The sequence below is a fragment of the Suricata suricatta genome, chromosome 4 (genome assembly GCF_006229205.1).
Source record: "Suricata suricatta isolate VVHF042 chromosome 4, meerkat_22Aug2017_6uvM2_HiC, whole genome shotgun sequence".
NCBI classification, from domain to species: Eukaryota; Metazoa; Chordata; class Mammalia; order Carnivora; family Herpestidae; genus Suricata; species Suricata suricatta.
The window spans coordinates 73,323,411-73,340,269 of NC_043703.1; the positions used below are offsets into that span (position 1 = coordinate 73,323,411).

At 38.5% G+C, this 16,859-nt stretch overlaps 1 protein-coding gene across 1 annotated transcript in view; it reads right to left on the reverse strand.

The window, feature by feature from the left end:
• Window positions 1-16,859, reverse strand: part of ATP8A2 (ATPase phospholipid transporting 8A2) — a 504,492-nt gene that overhangs the window by 155,260 nt on the left and 332,373 nt on the right. Inside the window, exon 29 of the mRNA XM_029938484.1 lies at window positions 4,042-4,116. Coding sequence (XP_029794344.1) covers window positions 4,042-4,116 — 75 coding nt within the window. The remainder of the gene's footprint in view (window positions 1-4,041; window positions 4,117-16,859) is intronic.

The window sequence follows — 16,859 nt, forward strand, 5'->3', positions numbered from 1 at the left end:
ATAGCACCTCTGACGTTTATTGAATTCTCACATAATAGATCAGGAATCCCAGCAACCTGGCTGGATTCTGGATTCTTTTATTTGTGCATTTCATGTCGGTATCATGTAGATTTAGTTACAACAGGTTTATAGTATCGTCTGATGTTTGTGATGAGAAGTTGACCCTTAACAATTGTTCCTTTTTGTACTCTGTGTTTTTGTTCTCAGGTACTTGTTAATTCCACTTATACTTTGGTATCATTTTATGCAACTCTCCTCCCACACCAAACAGTCACTGGGATTCTATTTGGAATGCATATATTTATATATCAATTTAGAGAAGTATTTTTTTAATGATACTGTCTTCTCATACAAGAGAATAATATGCCTTCCTACCTGTTCTCCTCTATTTTGTATACTTCAATACTTCTATTTGGTACTATAAAAGTTATCCCTATGCAAAGTATATGAAAGGGATTACTACTCCTTTGCATTTCCAAGTTTCCTTGCTAGAGTTAAAAAAGCTATTGATTGCTAGGATAGAAAAAAGGTACTGGTTTTTAATATGTATTATAGATCTAGTCACCTTATCAATTCTCCTATAATTATAGTTTTTATTGATATCTTTGGGGTTTTACAGATATACAGCCATATATGAACACATCCAAAAGGCCATTTTTGTGTACATATTTGTATAAGCACAGAAATCATTTTTCTAGTAACAGCTTTTAAATTTTCCTGGCAATTGCTGAAAATTCCAAAACCAAAGCTGAATTATAGAGTGATTTCAGGCATCCCTGACTAATTTCTTATTTATAATGAGATAGTTTAAGAATTTTACCATTTATGGTAATATGCTACTGCTGGGATTTTTTAAAACATATATAAATAGTCTGGATTATAGTTAATTCGCTTCTTTCTTTCCTATTTAAGAGTTCTTATTTGGGGAATGGTAGCTGACTGCCTCAAATACTTTCTCAGCCTCCACTGATAGGATCGTGTTTGTCTTTTTTCTTTGGCAGATATGATATTCAGCAAGATTTAACAATTCTGAGCCTCCTATATTCCTGAAATAAATCCTACGTGGTCAAATATTTTATTCTTTTGATACACTCTTGGATTCAATGTGTTGATTATTTAGAATTTTTATATTTCTGTTTACAAGTGAGGCGTGGCTCATAGCTTTGTCCTTCAAATTATGCTGGCTTGGTAAGATTAAATAAGAAAATTTTTGAAACAGTTTAAAACATATCAAGAGTTATCTCAATAAAAAAGAGATGAAATCTAGCTGAAATCCATCTGATCATGGTGGTTCTTCGAACCATAAAATAAAATTATGTACAAATTTGACTACAGAGAGAATCCAATGGATGGCGCTTACCCATTATTTTGAGAGATTTTAGAGTTTCAAGTCATGATTTGCTACTTTAGCTGGCCTGGGGAATCAAATATAAAGAGTAAATGCAAAAGAAGAAAAAGCAAGACAGAAACACTGCTTGGAGAAAATGGCAAGGGGAAATCCAGCCCAGAAGCGGGGTGGCTGGCGAACGTCTCAGAGGTCCCCTGCTGCCTCTTGTACCAGGGCTCTGTGCAGTGAGGCAGGATGGGGAAAACAACTGCTAGACAGGATATTTTGGAACAACGATGGCAAAATAAAATTGGAATATGGACTAAGATGAATCAGGTACCATAGGTAGCAGGTACCATATCCATGCTACAGGTTAGATTTTGGCCACTATACTGTGGTTATAAGAGAATGGTCTTAGCAACTATGTTCCAAAGTAGCAGGCAGTAAGGAGACTGAGGTCTTATTTCCAACTGGTTCAAAATAATTGTGTTGGCTTGCGTGCACAAAGGAGGGCCTGTGGGGGTGAGTGCACACCCGTGCCCCTGGTGGGTGCGTGCAAACAGGCACATGTAAGGAGAGAGAATGCAAATGAGGGCAAAATGGTAATGATCGACGACTCTGAATACAGAAGCTCTTTGCACTCTTTGTGATATTTCTCTTAGTTTCTCAATTTATTTCAAACAAGAGTTACCAAAATCAATTTCTATGGGGACAGGCTTCCATGTTCTCAGAAGGTCTGCCCCTTCCTGTGTGAGTAACTTCCAGAGGCCAAAACCCCTCTGACGCCACTTCACAGACGCCTGGCTCTCCCAGCTCTGTGGGGCGACTTCCTCCAGTACCTGTACTGTGGGCTGAGGTGACAGACCAGCAGGGCCACTGCCCCTTGAAATTGACTTCTCTCCTGCAATATTCTCTTTCCTATAGTCTGGGGGACACAAAGAGCATACAACACATCCCCAGCCATAGGGATCAAAGGTCACCGTGGGTCCTAAACTTTTGTCTGTGCAGCCATCCATAAAAAAGTGGGTTTACAATTCTGGTTTCTCACGATCTCACTCTGATGGGGCTCGGGTATCTGCATGTTCACACACATCCTGGTTAAGTGGCGTGTGGACCATATTTTGACCAACACTATCCAAGCCTATCAGCAGCGTATACCTAGCAGGCCCTCAATCCAAGTTTGTTGGATTAATCTGAATTGTCCGAGGCTGCACATGGCTAAGAAGAGAATCTGGTTCTCATGCCTGAGCATAAAGGGAGGGCTCACCTCCATGCACTGTCTAACCAGGTGACATACACTCCAGTCCTCAGCTCCCAAGTTAGAGTCTCACGGGTCTCAGCTTCCGATTTATAAATCTGTATGTGGGCATAGATTTGGCCCTTTCCAGCATTAAATCATTATGGAGCAGAGACTAATTTTCTTCTACTCAAAACAGGTTTAGGGCCTGCAAAGTTAACAATCTGCCCGATGGGAGGTCCTGAGCCGCTATCCATGTAGTAGGTCAGTTAGAGGAGCTGTTTCAGCACAGGTGAGAGACGGGCATGGACCTTGCCCCACTCTCGCCACCTGTCACCTTTGCCTTTTGAGCCTACATAATAGCACTAAATGTGCCAGCGTACTTGTTAGTAGCAAACGACTAACTTGCCAACACTGTTTAAACCCAAGATAAGATCTGAACTCAGGCTCAGTGGCAGCTTAGTCTACCCTTTGACCCTCAGCCCGTCAAGCTACACAGGGCTGGGGCCACCTGTTGTATACAGTGTTTTAGACCTAGCACCTAGCATGGGAGGTACTAAAAGAGGGAAAAACAAGATCGAGTGGGCAGATGACTTGAACACCCAGCCACAAACGTATATACAAGTTATAAATATTTACAGCCCAATGGACACTGCATTGTATGTTTGGTAACTTCCATCGATCACTTCCTGTGATGGCTGTTTCTGACTGTAAACTCCCACAGGGCAGGCAATGCCAGACAGCGTCCAAAAGAAATGGGAAAGTGGAACTCAAGATGTTGCATACCGGGGTCTCTAAAGCACCAGGCTATGAGCCCCTTAGTTCTCCCTGCCAGGAAAACAAAGAGCTAAGTAGCTACCCCTCATCATTTTGGCTTATGGTTTCTATTTATTTCTAGCTTTTGAATCCACTACAGTGAAGTAATGAAGAAAGAGCTCTAAAATCATGAAAAATACCAAACAAGCTGATTACCATTCACCATGGGAGCTGGAAGTCAGCATTCATCATTGTAGCACTAGCTGTGGAAGGAAACGTTCTTCCCCAAGGACAGACACTCTTTTAAGAAGGACAAAGTGGACACAGGGTTACGTACTATATATGTGCATCTACGCTTAAGAATTCAGAAATAAAACTGCAAAGTGGAATAGGTTTAGATGTAGTTCAGAAATTCTTACTTGAGCTAAAAACATGGAAATGTTGTGCAGGCATTTAGTCAGGAGGTAACAAGGGTCTATTATCAAGATATATGGGTTAATAATTTCATGGGGTTATTCAAGAATGATCTGCTATGATTGAAACCATGTGTGGAAAGCCTGGGCTTCTGCAGGATGTGTCGCTGCAACAAAGGCTGTAAAGATGTATTTGTGCTGCCTGTTCTGTATACAGATGAGTGACTCAGATACCCTCCCAGACATAAACAGTAAAGGAATGTCACTGAAGTTCTGCCTGCTGTCAGATAGAGATGGAGAATGCTTACCACATTGTACAAGCCGATGCACCAACGTTCAAATAAAATCTGCCCAGAAAATCCATTAACAAAGGCGAACCAAAGCTGAAAGAGAAGAAAGTTCAAGAAGTTTTATATCAATATTGACCTAAATGTTTCCATTCACTGAAGAGTGGGGGAGGGGGGCGGGAATGTGGACCACCAGCTGCACACAGCTGCCGAGGGATAAAGAGCCACAGGACGTGGCCATCGTTCTTTCGTAAAAACTAAGTTCCCAATATCACAGGCCCTGATATTTCAAGGAAATTTTATATTTAAGGCATACATCAATTTTAAGAGGTAATATGTACATATTTACAGAAAAGCAACTTATATTTAATTTATATCGAGTATGCTTCATGGCAATGCTTTTTCACTGACTGGAAGAGTCTCAAAATTCATGCTCCCTTTTTCCCTATAGAGTTGATTTGATAAAGGTGATTTATCTTTGTAGGACTTTCAAACAGATAAAAACCATAAATAAAACACAACAAAAACTCCTCTGTTGGTCATTTATGTTCTTAGCTCATAAAATATCGACCCTCCTTAATCAAATGGCCGCCACCTGAGCAAAGGTCAAAACACAGTAATACGAAAGGAACATGCTCAAATCATCTTCTAGAGTAACATGGGATGTATAAATAAATAAAATGTAGACGCTTATGTCTTCTAGTAGACTATAATTCTAATTGATTAAGCAAGATGGACATAAAAACAACTGCAGAGCAAAATACCACGGAATAAAAATATGTTAGAGAAAAGGAGCCATCTGGCCGGCATAATTAGGAGAAGATGTGGAGCAGCAAGAGTGCAACAAAAGAGGGGAGAGCCATTGCGAGGATGGACAAAAACCTGACTTAGAAATGAGTGAATGTGGAAAAATGGAATACAACTCACTGCTGTTTAAAAAGTCATTGAAATTTATGGAATACAACAGGATTCCAGTGACTTGGGGGTAGACTTTAAAGCATCCCATGGGAATCACAGAATTCACCTTAGTGGTATAAAATCATGATGGACCTAATCCATTACTACGGTGGAACTATGCTGGCAACACAAAAGAGCAAGCCCATGATACTGACAGTGGAGATCAACTCTGCTATGAACATTTTATGGAGTCCGATTTTTCAAAATCGGTTTCTTGAACCCACTAGAGTAAGCTTCTTGAGAAAGGAATTGTTCCCTATGTTGTACAACCTTACAGAGTGTGATAGCAAGGACAAAAAATTTACCAAGTCTCAGTAGGGTCAAATGAAATACACCTCAATTCAATTGCCAGATGACATGTTCTTAAGCACAGCTTTGATTATCTCACCCCCTAGTTCAGAAAACTACTAGGGATCTCTCCTAAATCTAAGATAAGCTTGCTGACCTTGAGGACCTTCAAAAGTCCTTCCATATGCTTATTCACTCTTTAATCCAACTATCTCCCGAGAGGTTCCCGGGAGGCCTGGCTGGCTGTTCTCTGTCGAGAAATATTGACAGGGAACTAAGAATCAGAAGTTTGTGCTGTGTTCTGCACTCAGAATATTTTTACAACACCTGTTCAAATATTAGCTGTCCCTAAAACAACAATTCCAATCACACTGCTTTGCAACCACTCAAGGCCTTGGCAATCGATAGTTCCACCAAGCTTTTAGTGCAATGAGAGCCTGGATCCACAGCTGACTCAAGCATATTTGTAAACTTTTTCAAGACTTTTAACTTTATTTTCCCAAGATTGTGCTATACGTCCATATTCTCCTATTCAAACAAGTGAGCTGACACTAATAAATATCTAGTGAACATTTACCTGTTGTATTGCTTAATTCTGTTAATTTATATTCTTTTGCCAAAAGTAGTGATATTTCTACTGTTCTCTCCTCTCCCCTAATATCAACTGAAAACAGCAAAAATAATTAAAAATAGAAAATAGCTATTTTCTTTCCTTTAATGTTTATTTATTTATTGTTGAGGAGGGGCAGAGAGAGAAGGAGAGAGAAAATCACAAGCAGGATCCACGCTGTCAGCACAGAGCCTGATGTGGGACTTGATCTCATGAACTGTGAGATCATGACCTCAGCTCAAATCAAGAGTCAGACGTTTAACCCGCTGAACCACTCAGGCATCCCCAAATCACCTATTTTCAATGAAACTATAGGACAGCCTTGATTAAAACCACAGATGACACAGAATAGAAATAAGAAATTCAAGATAGGCTGAAACAAGGAGGGCTGCCAAGAGCAGAGTAAAAAAACCTACAGAGTAAAAACTTTTCCAGGAAACAGGTGCAAGAATCCAAGAAACAGCTGACCAACTCTTATTTGAAGGGAGAAATCTAGAGCAGGGACAAGTCATGGATGAGGTCCCTTGTCCTGTTCACCATAGCAAGCAAATTGAAGTTGAAGGACAACATACACACATGCGCCGTTTCCCTCCAAGAAGCAAGTGAGGAGGACGGCTATCAACTGGGCACACACTGATTGACGGAACTTGAAAAAAAAAAAAATGCAAACACATCCAGTAAAAAATCCGTAACATGCAGACATTCCCTGTGAGACACATTGCCCTCCAGCTTGCCCGAGAAGAAGAAATGGTGGTGAGGGGGGTGCTTCCTGATGTAAAATGACAATTGACCAGTGTAGACGAGGTGGAACCTTTGATGAGCAAATGCTCGGAGACAATTTTGCAGCCCCTTCCCCCTAGGTACCATCAAAAAATAAGAAGGAAAACATACATTTATGAAAGATTATATATATATCATATATGGCATTGTATATTCTATATAATTATGTATAATTATATACATAAAAATATATAAGCCCATATATTATATATGATATTAATATGAAATAATCTCTACTGAAAGAACCAGGTCAACAGGGCAGAAGAATATCTTGAATGCTATTGACAGGCATAAAAGAGCTAAAGACAACAATGTGGCTTTTCATTGAAACCAGAGTCAAAGTAAGTTGCATAAGACATCAAAGGAGGAAACACATAAGAAAAAGTCAACGCTGCAGATTAAAGACATTTTATAAAGAGGATGGCACCCAGAACCGACAGTGCTGATGGCACACTTAGGGACGGGGCGGGAGGGCTTGGGAAAACAAATGTCAAACACACACAAAAGGTTAACATTCATTTTTTAAGAGCTGACAGTTTCTCACAGATAAGCAGAGAATTCCAAAAGGGTGTATCTTATAAAAACATAAAAGAACAAATTGGATAGAAAAAAAATATTCAAAGATATGATCAAAGAAAAATTCTCAAATATTGTAATACCTTGCTCACCAATAGGGAAAGCACCATTTGTCGCCAGGAAACAAGGCCACAGACAGAGAAAGACCAACAGCTACTCATGTTGAGATGTCAATTAATGGGTTAAAATTTTGTATGATTGATTCTTTAACATATTTTGGCAGAAAAAGCAGTTAACCCACAAGGGGAAAGATCATTTGGCCTCACACTTCTCTCTAGCAGCAGACAGGACTAGAGGCCAGTGAGAATGCTAACACGTCCTCAGAAATGTGACAAGATTTTCAGGCAGAGACACAAACCAAGGAAACATTAAGAGTTAAAGACAAAATGAAAAGGTAATGATGGAAGTAATACTGTATCTGTTGTATTATCAATACAAAAAAAATTTTAATGCTAGGTGGATTTAAAAAAAAAAGTACAAAGTAACATGTGAAGTAAATACTATTTGAAGGATATTCACACATTCACAACCCTGACTTTCAAAGCCCTACAGACCAGGTAGCTCCTTGCACTGCTTCTCCTTGGTTCTTTGCAAGCACCAAGTATGAATCTAACTTTAGTGTTTTGCACCCAAATATGAGGTAATTTTGTTAACAGCATGATATAGTGTTTAGAAAAAAATTATGCGGTATTTTGCCCTCACTCTGTATACTCAAGTTAATTACAGATAGTTTGAATATTTAAACATTAAAAAAAAAATTCAAAGCATTCAGGGAAAACGGGGGTGGGGGGAGGGAGAAGTGCTTTTGTATGTGAAACTCTCTGCAGACCTTAAACTCAGAAATCATACAAAAGGAGGACTAAATTTGAAACAATTTCTATAGAAAAAATATTAATAAACTTGAAAGACAATAACTAGTTCAGACATTTTTGTAACATTTGTGAAGACAAAGGACTAATTTCCTTAATATATAAAGAGTTCCTACAAGAGAGAAAGAAAATGCCCAAGAAGATATTAGAAAAATAGGCAGAGAATGGATGCAATATGATCACAGCACACAAAAAAACAACTTATAAATACAGGTAACCTCACTTTTTATGATATAGATACAGGGGTATCATGTACAAAGATTTAAAAGTTTGATAACATGGGGAAATAGCTACCCTCATTCCCAGATGCTAATATAGAGAGCACTGTCCACAAATACATTTCATGTACTTTTCCTCTGATCTAGCGGTTCCATTTTTGGGGATATACTCTGAATTATATCTGTGATCTGTAATCACATAGTATTCAACACAAAAATATAGGGATGTTGACTGTGGTATTTGGAAGGATAAAAAAATTAGAACATACATTTTACACTGACAGGTAAATGAATTATGGTTCATCCATAACAATAGGACACTGGGCAGACATTAAAGAGAGTAATATAAGGGGCACCTGGGCGGCTCAGTGAGTTGCACATGCAACTTCAGCTCAGGTCATGATCTCACAGTTTGTAAATTCAAGCCCCACATTGGGTCCACTGCTGTCAGCGAAGAGCGCACTTTGGATCCACTGTCCCCATCTCTCTCTGCCCCTCCTCAACTCTTGTTCACTCTCTCTCTCAAAAATAAAAAATAAAACATTTAAAAAAAGTCATATAAAACCATAAGTGCTTTAATACAAAAGTCTCACAGATATATTAAAATGAAGAAGATCAAGGTATATGCTGAAAGGTCATAAGAGTACAGAACAGAGTTTACACAGTAACTTGCCGGAAGACCTTTAAGAAACTTAATATTCATGATCTTTTGGCAGTAGGAAAGTTCTTCAACAGGTAGTATGGAGTCTCACACCCCTTGTACGATTCCCAACTTTTAGAAAACATGTTCATGTGTTATTTACATAACTATTTCAAACAGTAATTCACAGCTAGGGTTGGTTTTGCCTCTGAGGACACTGACAATCTATGGAGACCTCCGTAAACAGTTCTTTGGCCTCTCGTGGGTAGAGGTGAAAGATTCAGCTAACTACCCTATAATGCCCTGGCCAGTTCCCTACAGCAAAGAGTTATCTGGTCCAAAATGTCAATAGTGCCACTACTGGATGAAAAATACATTTATTAGATCAAACTGATACAACGTAGAAATCTTGCTGTGACACATGTTTATGAGAAGCAAAACAATGATGCAGGACAGTTGGGTGAAGCCATGCTTATATTTGTGTTCACGGGCTTTGGATTAAGAAAGCTTCACGTCTTTTTGAGTAACTCTCCACTGACCTTGGACCGCAGGCACTGTTCTCTGGAGGTCATGGCAGTGCCCGACATGAATCCAGAACTTCACAAATTTAGATACTTATGTGAGAGACACCCTTTATAAATCATAATGAGGAATTACCCTAAAGACTGAGAGTGAATTTCGTACAACTAAGACACTCATGTTGTGGAAAATAGACAATAAGGGGGGGAAAAGCCTAAGAAATCAACCATCTCTTTCCCAGTGTTAACCTTTGCTCCAAGCAATCCTAAACCATGTGAAAATTTTTAATTTCTACTTCAGATTAACATCCTTGATTAGTCGAATGTTGGGACAGCTCCTCTAAGCAGCCAGGGCTCCAATCCTGTCCAAGTTGGCACTGGCTTGGCCACATGTCTCTAAGATTTTTGCTATGTTTGTATTAATTTTTTATCAGTTGCGGGTGGTGATGTAGCTTTTTGAAATGTATAAACAAGCTCATTCTCAACATTTCCAATTCATTTTCAACCTTCATTCAAATAATCCATCATTTAGACGATCAGACCTGTTGATTTCATTGGAAATATTTGGTAGAAGGGAAAAAGGTGAAACCAAAATAAATGAAACAAACAAAAATCCATCTCCTAATTTCAAAACCCATGAGCTGGTGTTCTTTTACATGGTAAATGCTCAAACCTGATTTCATTTTGGCAGGAGTTCCATAGGTGAACTGGAAAAAGGATGAGAACACACTGTATTTTTAAATAATTTATACAAGTGTACTTAGTTTTTGTTTCATTTATTCATGAGACAGGTACGCTGCAGCTCCCCAACACAGCACAGAATCAGACTTTCACACCGGACACCCATACACAGATGTGAATCCATATACAAAAAGAAAGCACGGCCCAATTCCTAAAGATGAATGTCATTTTTGGTGGCCCACGACTTCAAGTTGCACGCCCTCAACACACAGCCCTCAGTGAAAACAGATGGCAGGTTCTGCCCCTCAGGGACAGCTCCTCGGACCGTGGCTTGCTTGTAGCCACTACACTTCACTCTTCTGGATTCATGGGGGGAAAGAGTCCTCTGCCTTTACTTTCTTGTTAACTAGGAATGTTATTAAATGAACACAGGCAATGCGGAGGGAGCCAAGTTCTGCCTGGCCGGCCTCAGACTTGGTGAGTTGGTGGGAAGACTGGCCAAGCACTGATGACTTGCCAAGCTCCTGGGGTTTTGGGTCCTCAAATGTAGTGCTGTTATGAGCAAACTGACTCAAACTTATTAAATGGCTTTTCCTTCTTGGAAAAAGATCCCTCTTTGCTTTAACTGCTGCTTCGCTGCCAAAAACGCAGTAACTGTCTTGGCTAATTGCACAGACCCCTGTCCCGTCTAGAGGTCCTGGCCGCGTTGCATGATCTCAGCGGGCCGGACCTGCTGCCACTCAGGTTCTCAACTAACAGCCGACATACTTAGAGGATTGCCTCGTTTGGGAAAGGGGGGACCTGTTCCTCGATATACTCTGTTCTTCCAAGACCCCTGGTGGAGGACTGAGGTGGGAAAAGTACCCGGTAGGGAATAATTAAATAAATTAGCCATATGGTTTCTTGCTAAAGTGGCAATAACATCATGATCTACTGGTTTGCACATCGGGTCTGAGCTGATTAACTGGCATTAAAGATACCTGTTTAAAAGTCAGAGCGCCACAATCTCTCTGGAATTTCATTTGGCAATGTGCATTAAGATGAAAAACAAGCATATACTTCATCTAAAAATTCTATTTATTCTCATAAATAAAAGCGCCTGTATGTAAAAACAGTGCTTGTTTTTCAGGATTGTTCATAGTGGAAAACAAAAAGAAAACAAAGCAAAAATGCAGCGGGGAAAAAAAGCCCATAAAGTTCTTTATTACTATAATAGTTCTAATTATAATTATTATATATATAATAGTTCTTTATTTATAGAATATGAAGTTCTATATTATTATGTAGCAAGTTATCTTTTGAAATGTTACATCTATTGGTATATAAACGAAGGAATGTATACCACCAAAGAAATAGATTAGATTGACAAAAGAAAAGGCAAAATCGATGGGTTGGTAGCAAACACCACACACTTACACAACTTCTAACAGCTTTTTAAGGCAAATAAACAAAAAGAAAGTTATGAAGTATAGGATCCAGTTTTAAAAATTATTTTTTTTTAAGTAGTCTCCACACCCAACGTAAGGCTTGAACTCACAACAGTGAGATCAAGAGTCACATGCTCTACTAAGCCCGTGAATAAAATCCATTCTTTGTAAAACCACGAGAAAAATGCCGTACAATTACATATGTTTGTATGATTGGAAAGAAAGGTAGCCTAGTTAAATGGTTCCTATTGAATGCCTGGGCAGAAACGGAGGCAGAGGAGGGTAAATTATTTTTCTTCTACATCTCTATTATTATTCCAACAAATCAGTGTTACATTAAAGAATTACATAGGAGAAAACACCTTGTACTCTTCTATCACTGTCCCATGCTCATCTCTCTGTTGGCTTGTCAGGTCCCATAACTTAAAAAAAATTTTTTTTTAATGTTTTATTTATTTTTGATACAGAGAGAGAGCATGAGAGAAGGAGACACAATACCGGAAGCAGGCTCCAGGCTCTGAGCTGTCAGCACAGAGCCTGACGCGGGGCTCGAACCCACAAATGTAAGATCTGACCTGAGCTGAAGTCGGAGGCTTAACCGACTGAGCCACCCAGGCGCCCCTCGTCCTATAACTTTTGTGCATTGTTGGCTGCCTAGCGCACCATTGGTAAGATATATGAAGCCAGAGATTATAAAGATCCCCATGGCTCTTACAAACTCAGAATCTAGCGCGGTGCAGGTACTCGATAAATGAATCTGTGCAGAGTAGTAACATTTAAAATTAAAGAGGAAAGGTCACCAAGAGGGACCACAGGACAGATCATGGAACTGACCAGATTTTATTCTTATTTGAGCACTTAACAGCTACGGGAGCACAGGTAGTTTTCTGAATCCCCTAGCTTCATTTTTTTTTTAAATGAACAAATGGACAAAAAACCACACACTGCAGAATGGTCATTTTGGTATTTTTGATGATGATGAAAGCTAACATGCATTCTGTGCCAAGAATGTTCACAACAGTCCAAATGGATATTTCATTTAAACCTCACAGCAAGCTTAACAAGCAGGCATTGTGCCTGTTTTCACAAATGAGGAAATCACAGGGAGGATTAGGGAGGATTTCCACAATGAGGAAATTAGGACACATGGCTGATATCAAATAGGTAGTCGTTAACACTCAGCCCTAGATAGCAAGGTGTTTTTATTTTTGTTTTTAATAGAGACAGAGTGAGGGAACATAAACTGGGGAGGTAGCAAGAGAGAGAGGAAGAATCTTAAGCAGACTCTCTGCTCAGCATGGGGCCCAGTATGGGGCTCGATCCCATAATCCGGGATCTTCCCAAAGCTTATATTATGAGTCAGACGTTCAACCCACTGAGCCATTCAGGTGCCTCACAAGTGATTTTTTTTTTTTTTAATGTTTTTTATTTATTTAAACCGAAGTTAAGGCAATTCAGAATCGAATCAATGTTTATGGCTGCTAATTTACAATGCTGATGTTTTAAGATTATAACATGAACAAAATACTTCACAACTATAAGCACGTAAGCAGACCGAAAACTTAAGAAAATTACCCAAATCTTAAGCCTCTAATGCCATGTAAGGAAGCTAAAGGATGCTTTTTACACTATGGTGTGAAGTGGTTTTGAAAAACAGGTGGCAACAATCTTCCCCATTTTGCATAACAAAATGCAATGACTCCAGTTTGAAACATTTCCCTGCAACATTGTGAGCTAAAATACTGCAATCTTTCGCTAATATAGTGAAACCAAGTTAGTAGACAACCAAAAGCGACCTTCTCACCATTACCCAAATTCTTTGAATAAAAAGATGACACAAATACTGATGTGACGCTCTGTTTAAAGGAACTTGAGTTTCAAAAAAATATAAAAATTATTCATGCAAATAAGTGTAGCATAGATGTGCACACATTTCCTACTTTAACATTTTCTTTTCCATTAAAAGACTAAATGATAGAAAATATCAAATCTTATAGCTCAAACGTCACAAAAGTAAAGTCTACTAAACACCTTTAACGTTTCTTTAATTACTAATTTTTCAGTGCCACAAAGTTCTCCCTTTTTACAAAATTACATGCTTATCCAACAGAACATCAGGTAAATACAAAATCACGGTTCCTTCTCATAAAAGACCATAATACCGACCAGATGGTATATGCACAATTAAATTGATTTTTAATAAGGGATTCTTGGCACAATAGAATTTAATCACTCCAAATTATGTCAAGGACTACTTACATTTTTTTTATAGTTCAAGGCTTACACTCTTCAGTCGAAACTCTGGACTACAGTGTTAGGGAACAAAAGAGCTCTGGGGACCAGCAATGAAATAATGAGCCTTTCATCTGGAGGTCATTGGTTAGGATCTGGTATCGTTCATTAATGACACAGTTGTTTCCAAACTGTGGTGTTGGAATAGCGGCAGGGGGTTTATTATGGAAGGGGTAGCAGAAATATGTATAAGATCAGTTCATTTATGGATAAAACCTATGGCAAATATTCAAAAACATATGTTTTATAACCAATAAAGTAATGCTCTTAATATACTGATGATAAGATTTAGTGCGTGGCTCCATAGACCTGGGTTGTAAGAAGGCAGATTTCTGGGGCTTTCTTCAACCCCCATCAGCCACCTGATGCCTGTAGCCTGAGCAAGGTGTGACATTTGCTTATTTTCTTCTGGAAAGTCGGGGAAAAGGTCTGCCTTCTCTCTCAGAGGAGAATGAGAAGGAAAGAATCATGTGTATTTTTAGAAATTCAGTTATTGAACTATTCACTAAGATCCTGCTCCAAATTAAGTTCAGTGCTATGTGCCAGAGTCACAAAGCCAAAGCATATAACATCCTGGCCCTTAAAGAATGCAGTCTGGTTGAGGACAGGTTTGGGACGAATCAAAGATATGGAGAAGTTCTTTGGGAACACAATAGAGGGAGAAACGGGGTTCTCTCTGTGGAGCCACTTTTTGCAAGGTGATGGGTACTTGGGAGTCTCAGATTCCATTAATCAAATTGGAGGAGGGGAGAACGGGTCTTACAGGCACAGGCAGAAATAGCAGATGTGAGTTTGCAGGTGGCTAGAACGGAGAAAATGAAGTGAGAGGGGAAGGCTGGGTTCAGACTGTGAGGGACACTAGACAGGTATTCTTCAACTATGTTTGCAGCTTTGCATATATAGCCTAAATGTAGCTCTCAATCTGAAAAACGATATATTTTTATTTATTTATTGTGCTAAAACATACATAACTTCATATTTACCACTTTAACCATTTTTAACTGTAAAATTCAGTGGTAGTAAGTACTTTCACGCTGTTGTAACACCATCGCCACAATCTCTCGAATTTTTTCATCATCTTAATACTAAAACTGTTTCCAGAAACAATAACAGCCCATTTTCCCTCCCTCTTGCCTCTGGTAAACAGTTACTTCTTTGTTCTTCTACTTTGTTTCTATGGATTTAACTGTTTGAGTTACATTCCATGTAAATGAAATCATGCAGTACTTGTCCTTTTGTGTCTGCCTTGTATCTCTCAACATATTTTCAAGACTTGTAGCAATGACCAGAACTGCATTCCTTTTTAAGGCTACATAATATTTCATTGCACGTATACCACAAAATTTGGCTTAGCTATTCATCCATTTGATGGATACTTAGGTTGGCTACTGTAAATAACATACCTATGAACCCCAGTATTCAAATATTTGTTTGAGTCCTTGTTTTCAATTCTTTGGGGTATATATCAGGAGGTAGAACTGCCAGATTGTAAGGCTGTTCTGTGTTTACCTTTCTGAAGTTTCTCCATACTGTCTCCCACAGTGGCTGTACCCTTTTACTTTCTCACCTGCAAATGCTCAATTTCTCTATGTCCTTACTAGGTCCTTACTAACAAAATGTCCTTGTTATCTTGTGTTTCTGGTTTTGTTTTGTTTTTTTTAAATAGTAAACCTCATAATGGATGTGAAGTGTCTTCTCATTGTGATTCTGATTTGCATAGCCTTATGTTAAGCATATTTTCATGGCCATTTATATGCCTTCTCTGGAAAAATGTCTATTCACGTCCTTTAATGATTTTTGAGTTGTTTTCTTGTTGTTGAGTTGTAGGAGTTCTTTATATATACTAGATATCGCTCCTTTATCAGATACATGACTTACAAATATTTTCTCCCATTCTGTGAGTTGCCTTTTCACTCTATCTTCTGATGCACCCAAATGTTGATTTTGAAGAAGCCCAAGTTATCTGTATTTTCTTTAGTTGTCTGTGCTTTTGGTGCCACGTCTGAGCAATCACTGCCAAATTCAATGCCATGTTTTCCTTCTATGTTTCCATCTGAGTTTTATAGCTTCGATGCACTTTGAGTTAATGTTCCTATATGGTGTAAGGTAAAGATCCAATTTTCCTTTGCATGTGGATATCTGGTTTTCCTTGCACCATTTGGTCCTTTCCTCATTGGAAGGTTTTGGTATCCTTGTCAAACATCATTTGGCCATATATGTAAGGGTTCATTTCTGGACTCTATTCCATTGCTCTATAGATCTGTCTTGATGCCAGTACCCCACTACTTTGATTATTGTAGCTTTGCAGCAAGGTATGAAGTTAGGAAGTATGATTCCTCCAACTTTCTTCTCCCTTTCCAAGACTGTTTGGGCTATGTGAGGTCCCTTTAGATCCCATAAGAACTTTAGAATGCCTTTTCCTACTTCTGCAAAAAAAAATGTCATTGGGATTTTGACGGAGATTGCATTAACTCTGTGGATCACTTTGATCTCAATATATTTTTAAGGTAACAAATTTTTTAATGATAAGGACAAGTAGTTGCAAAGGCTATAATTCCTGGAATAATGTAAATAGTGACATTTTAAAATAATTGTCATCTTTCTAATGTACTCAATGGATTTGGAGTATCACAAGTAGATGCCCAATACAACCCACTATAAGAAATCCACGAATACTTCTTTAATAGTCAGAAAGTTTACATCACTCTTTTTGTCGTGAACTTGTTTTCCATTCCATGGGACTCAGATCTAATTTAACCCTAACTTAATGTATTTTTGTTTTAAAGTCCTATGTTGGTCACCCTATCGCATTGTACAAGAATAGAAATTAAAATTAATTTTCTTTTAATTTCCTGTGGCTGTATGGCTCTACGTGCTAAAAAGTTCTGGATTCAATTTTCATCACAGTTACTATGGTATATAATAGATTAAAAATCATACATTTTGATAATCATTAAATAATATATAAAATTTTGCTGGAATC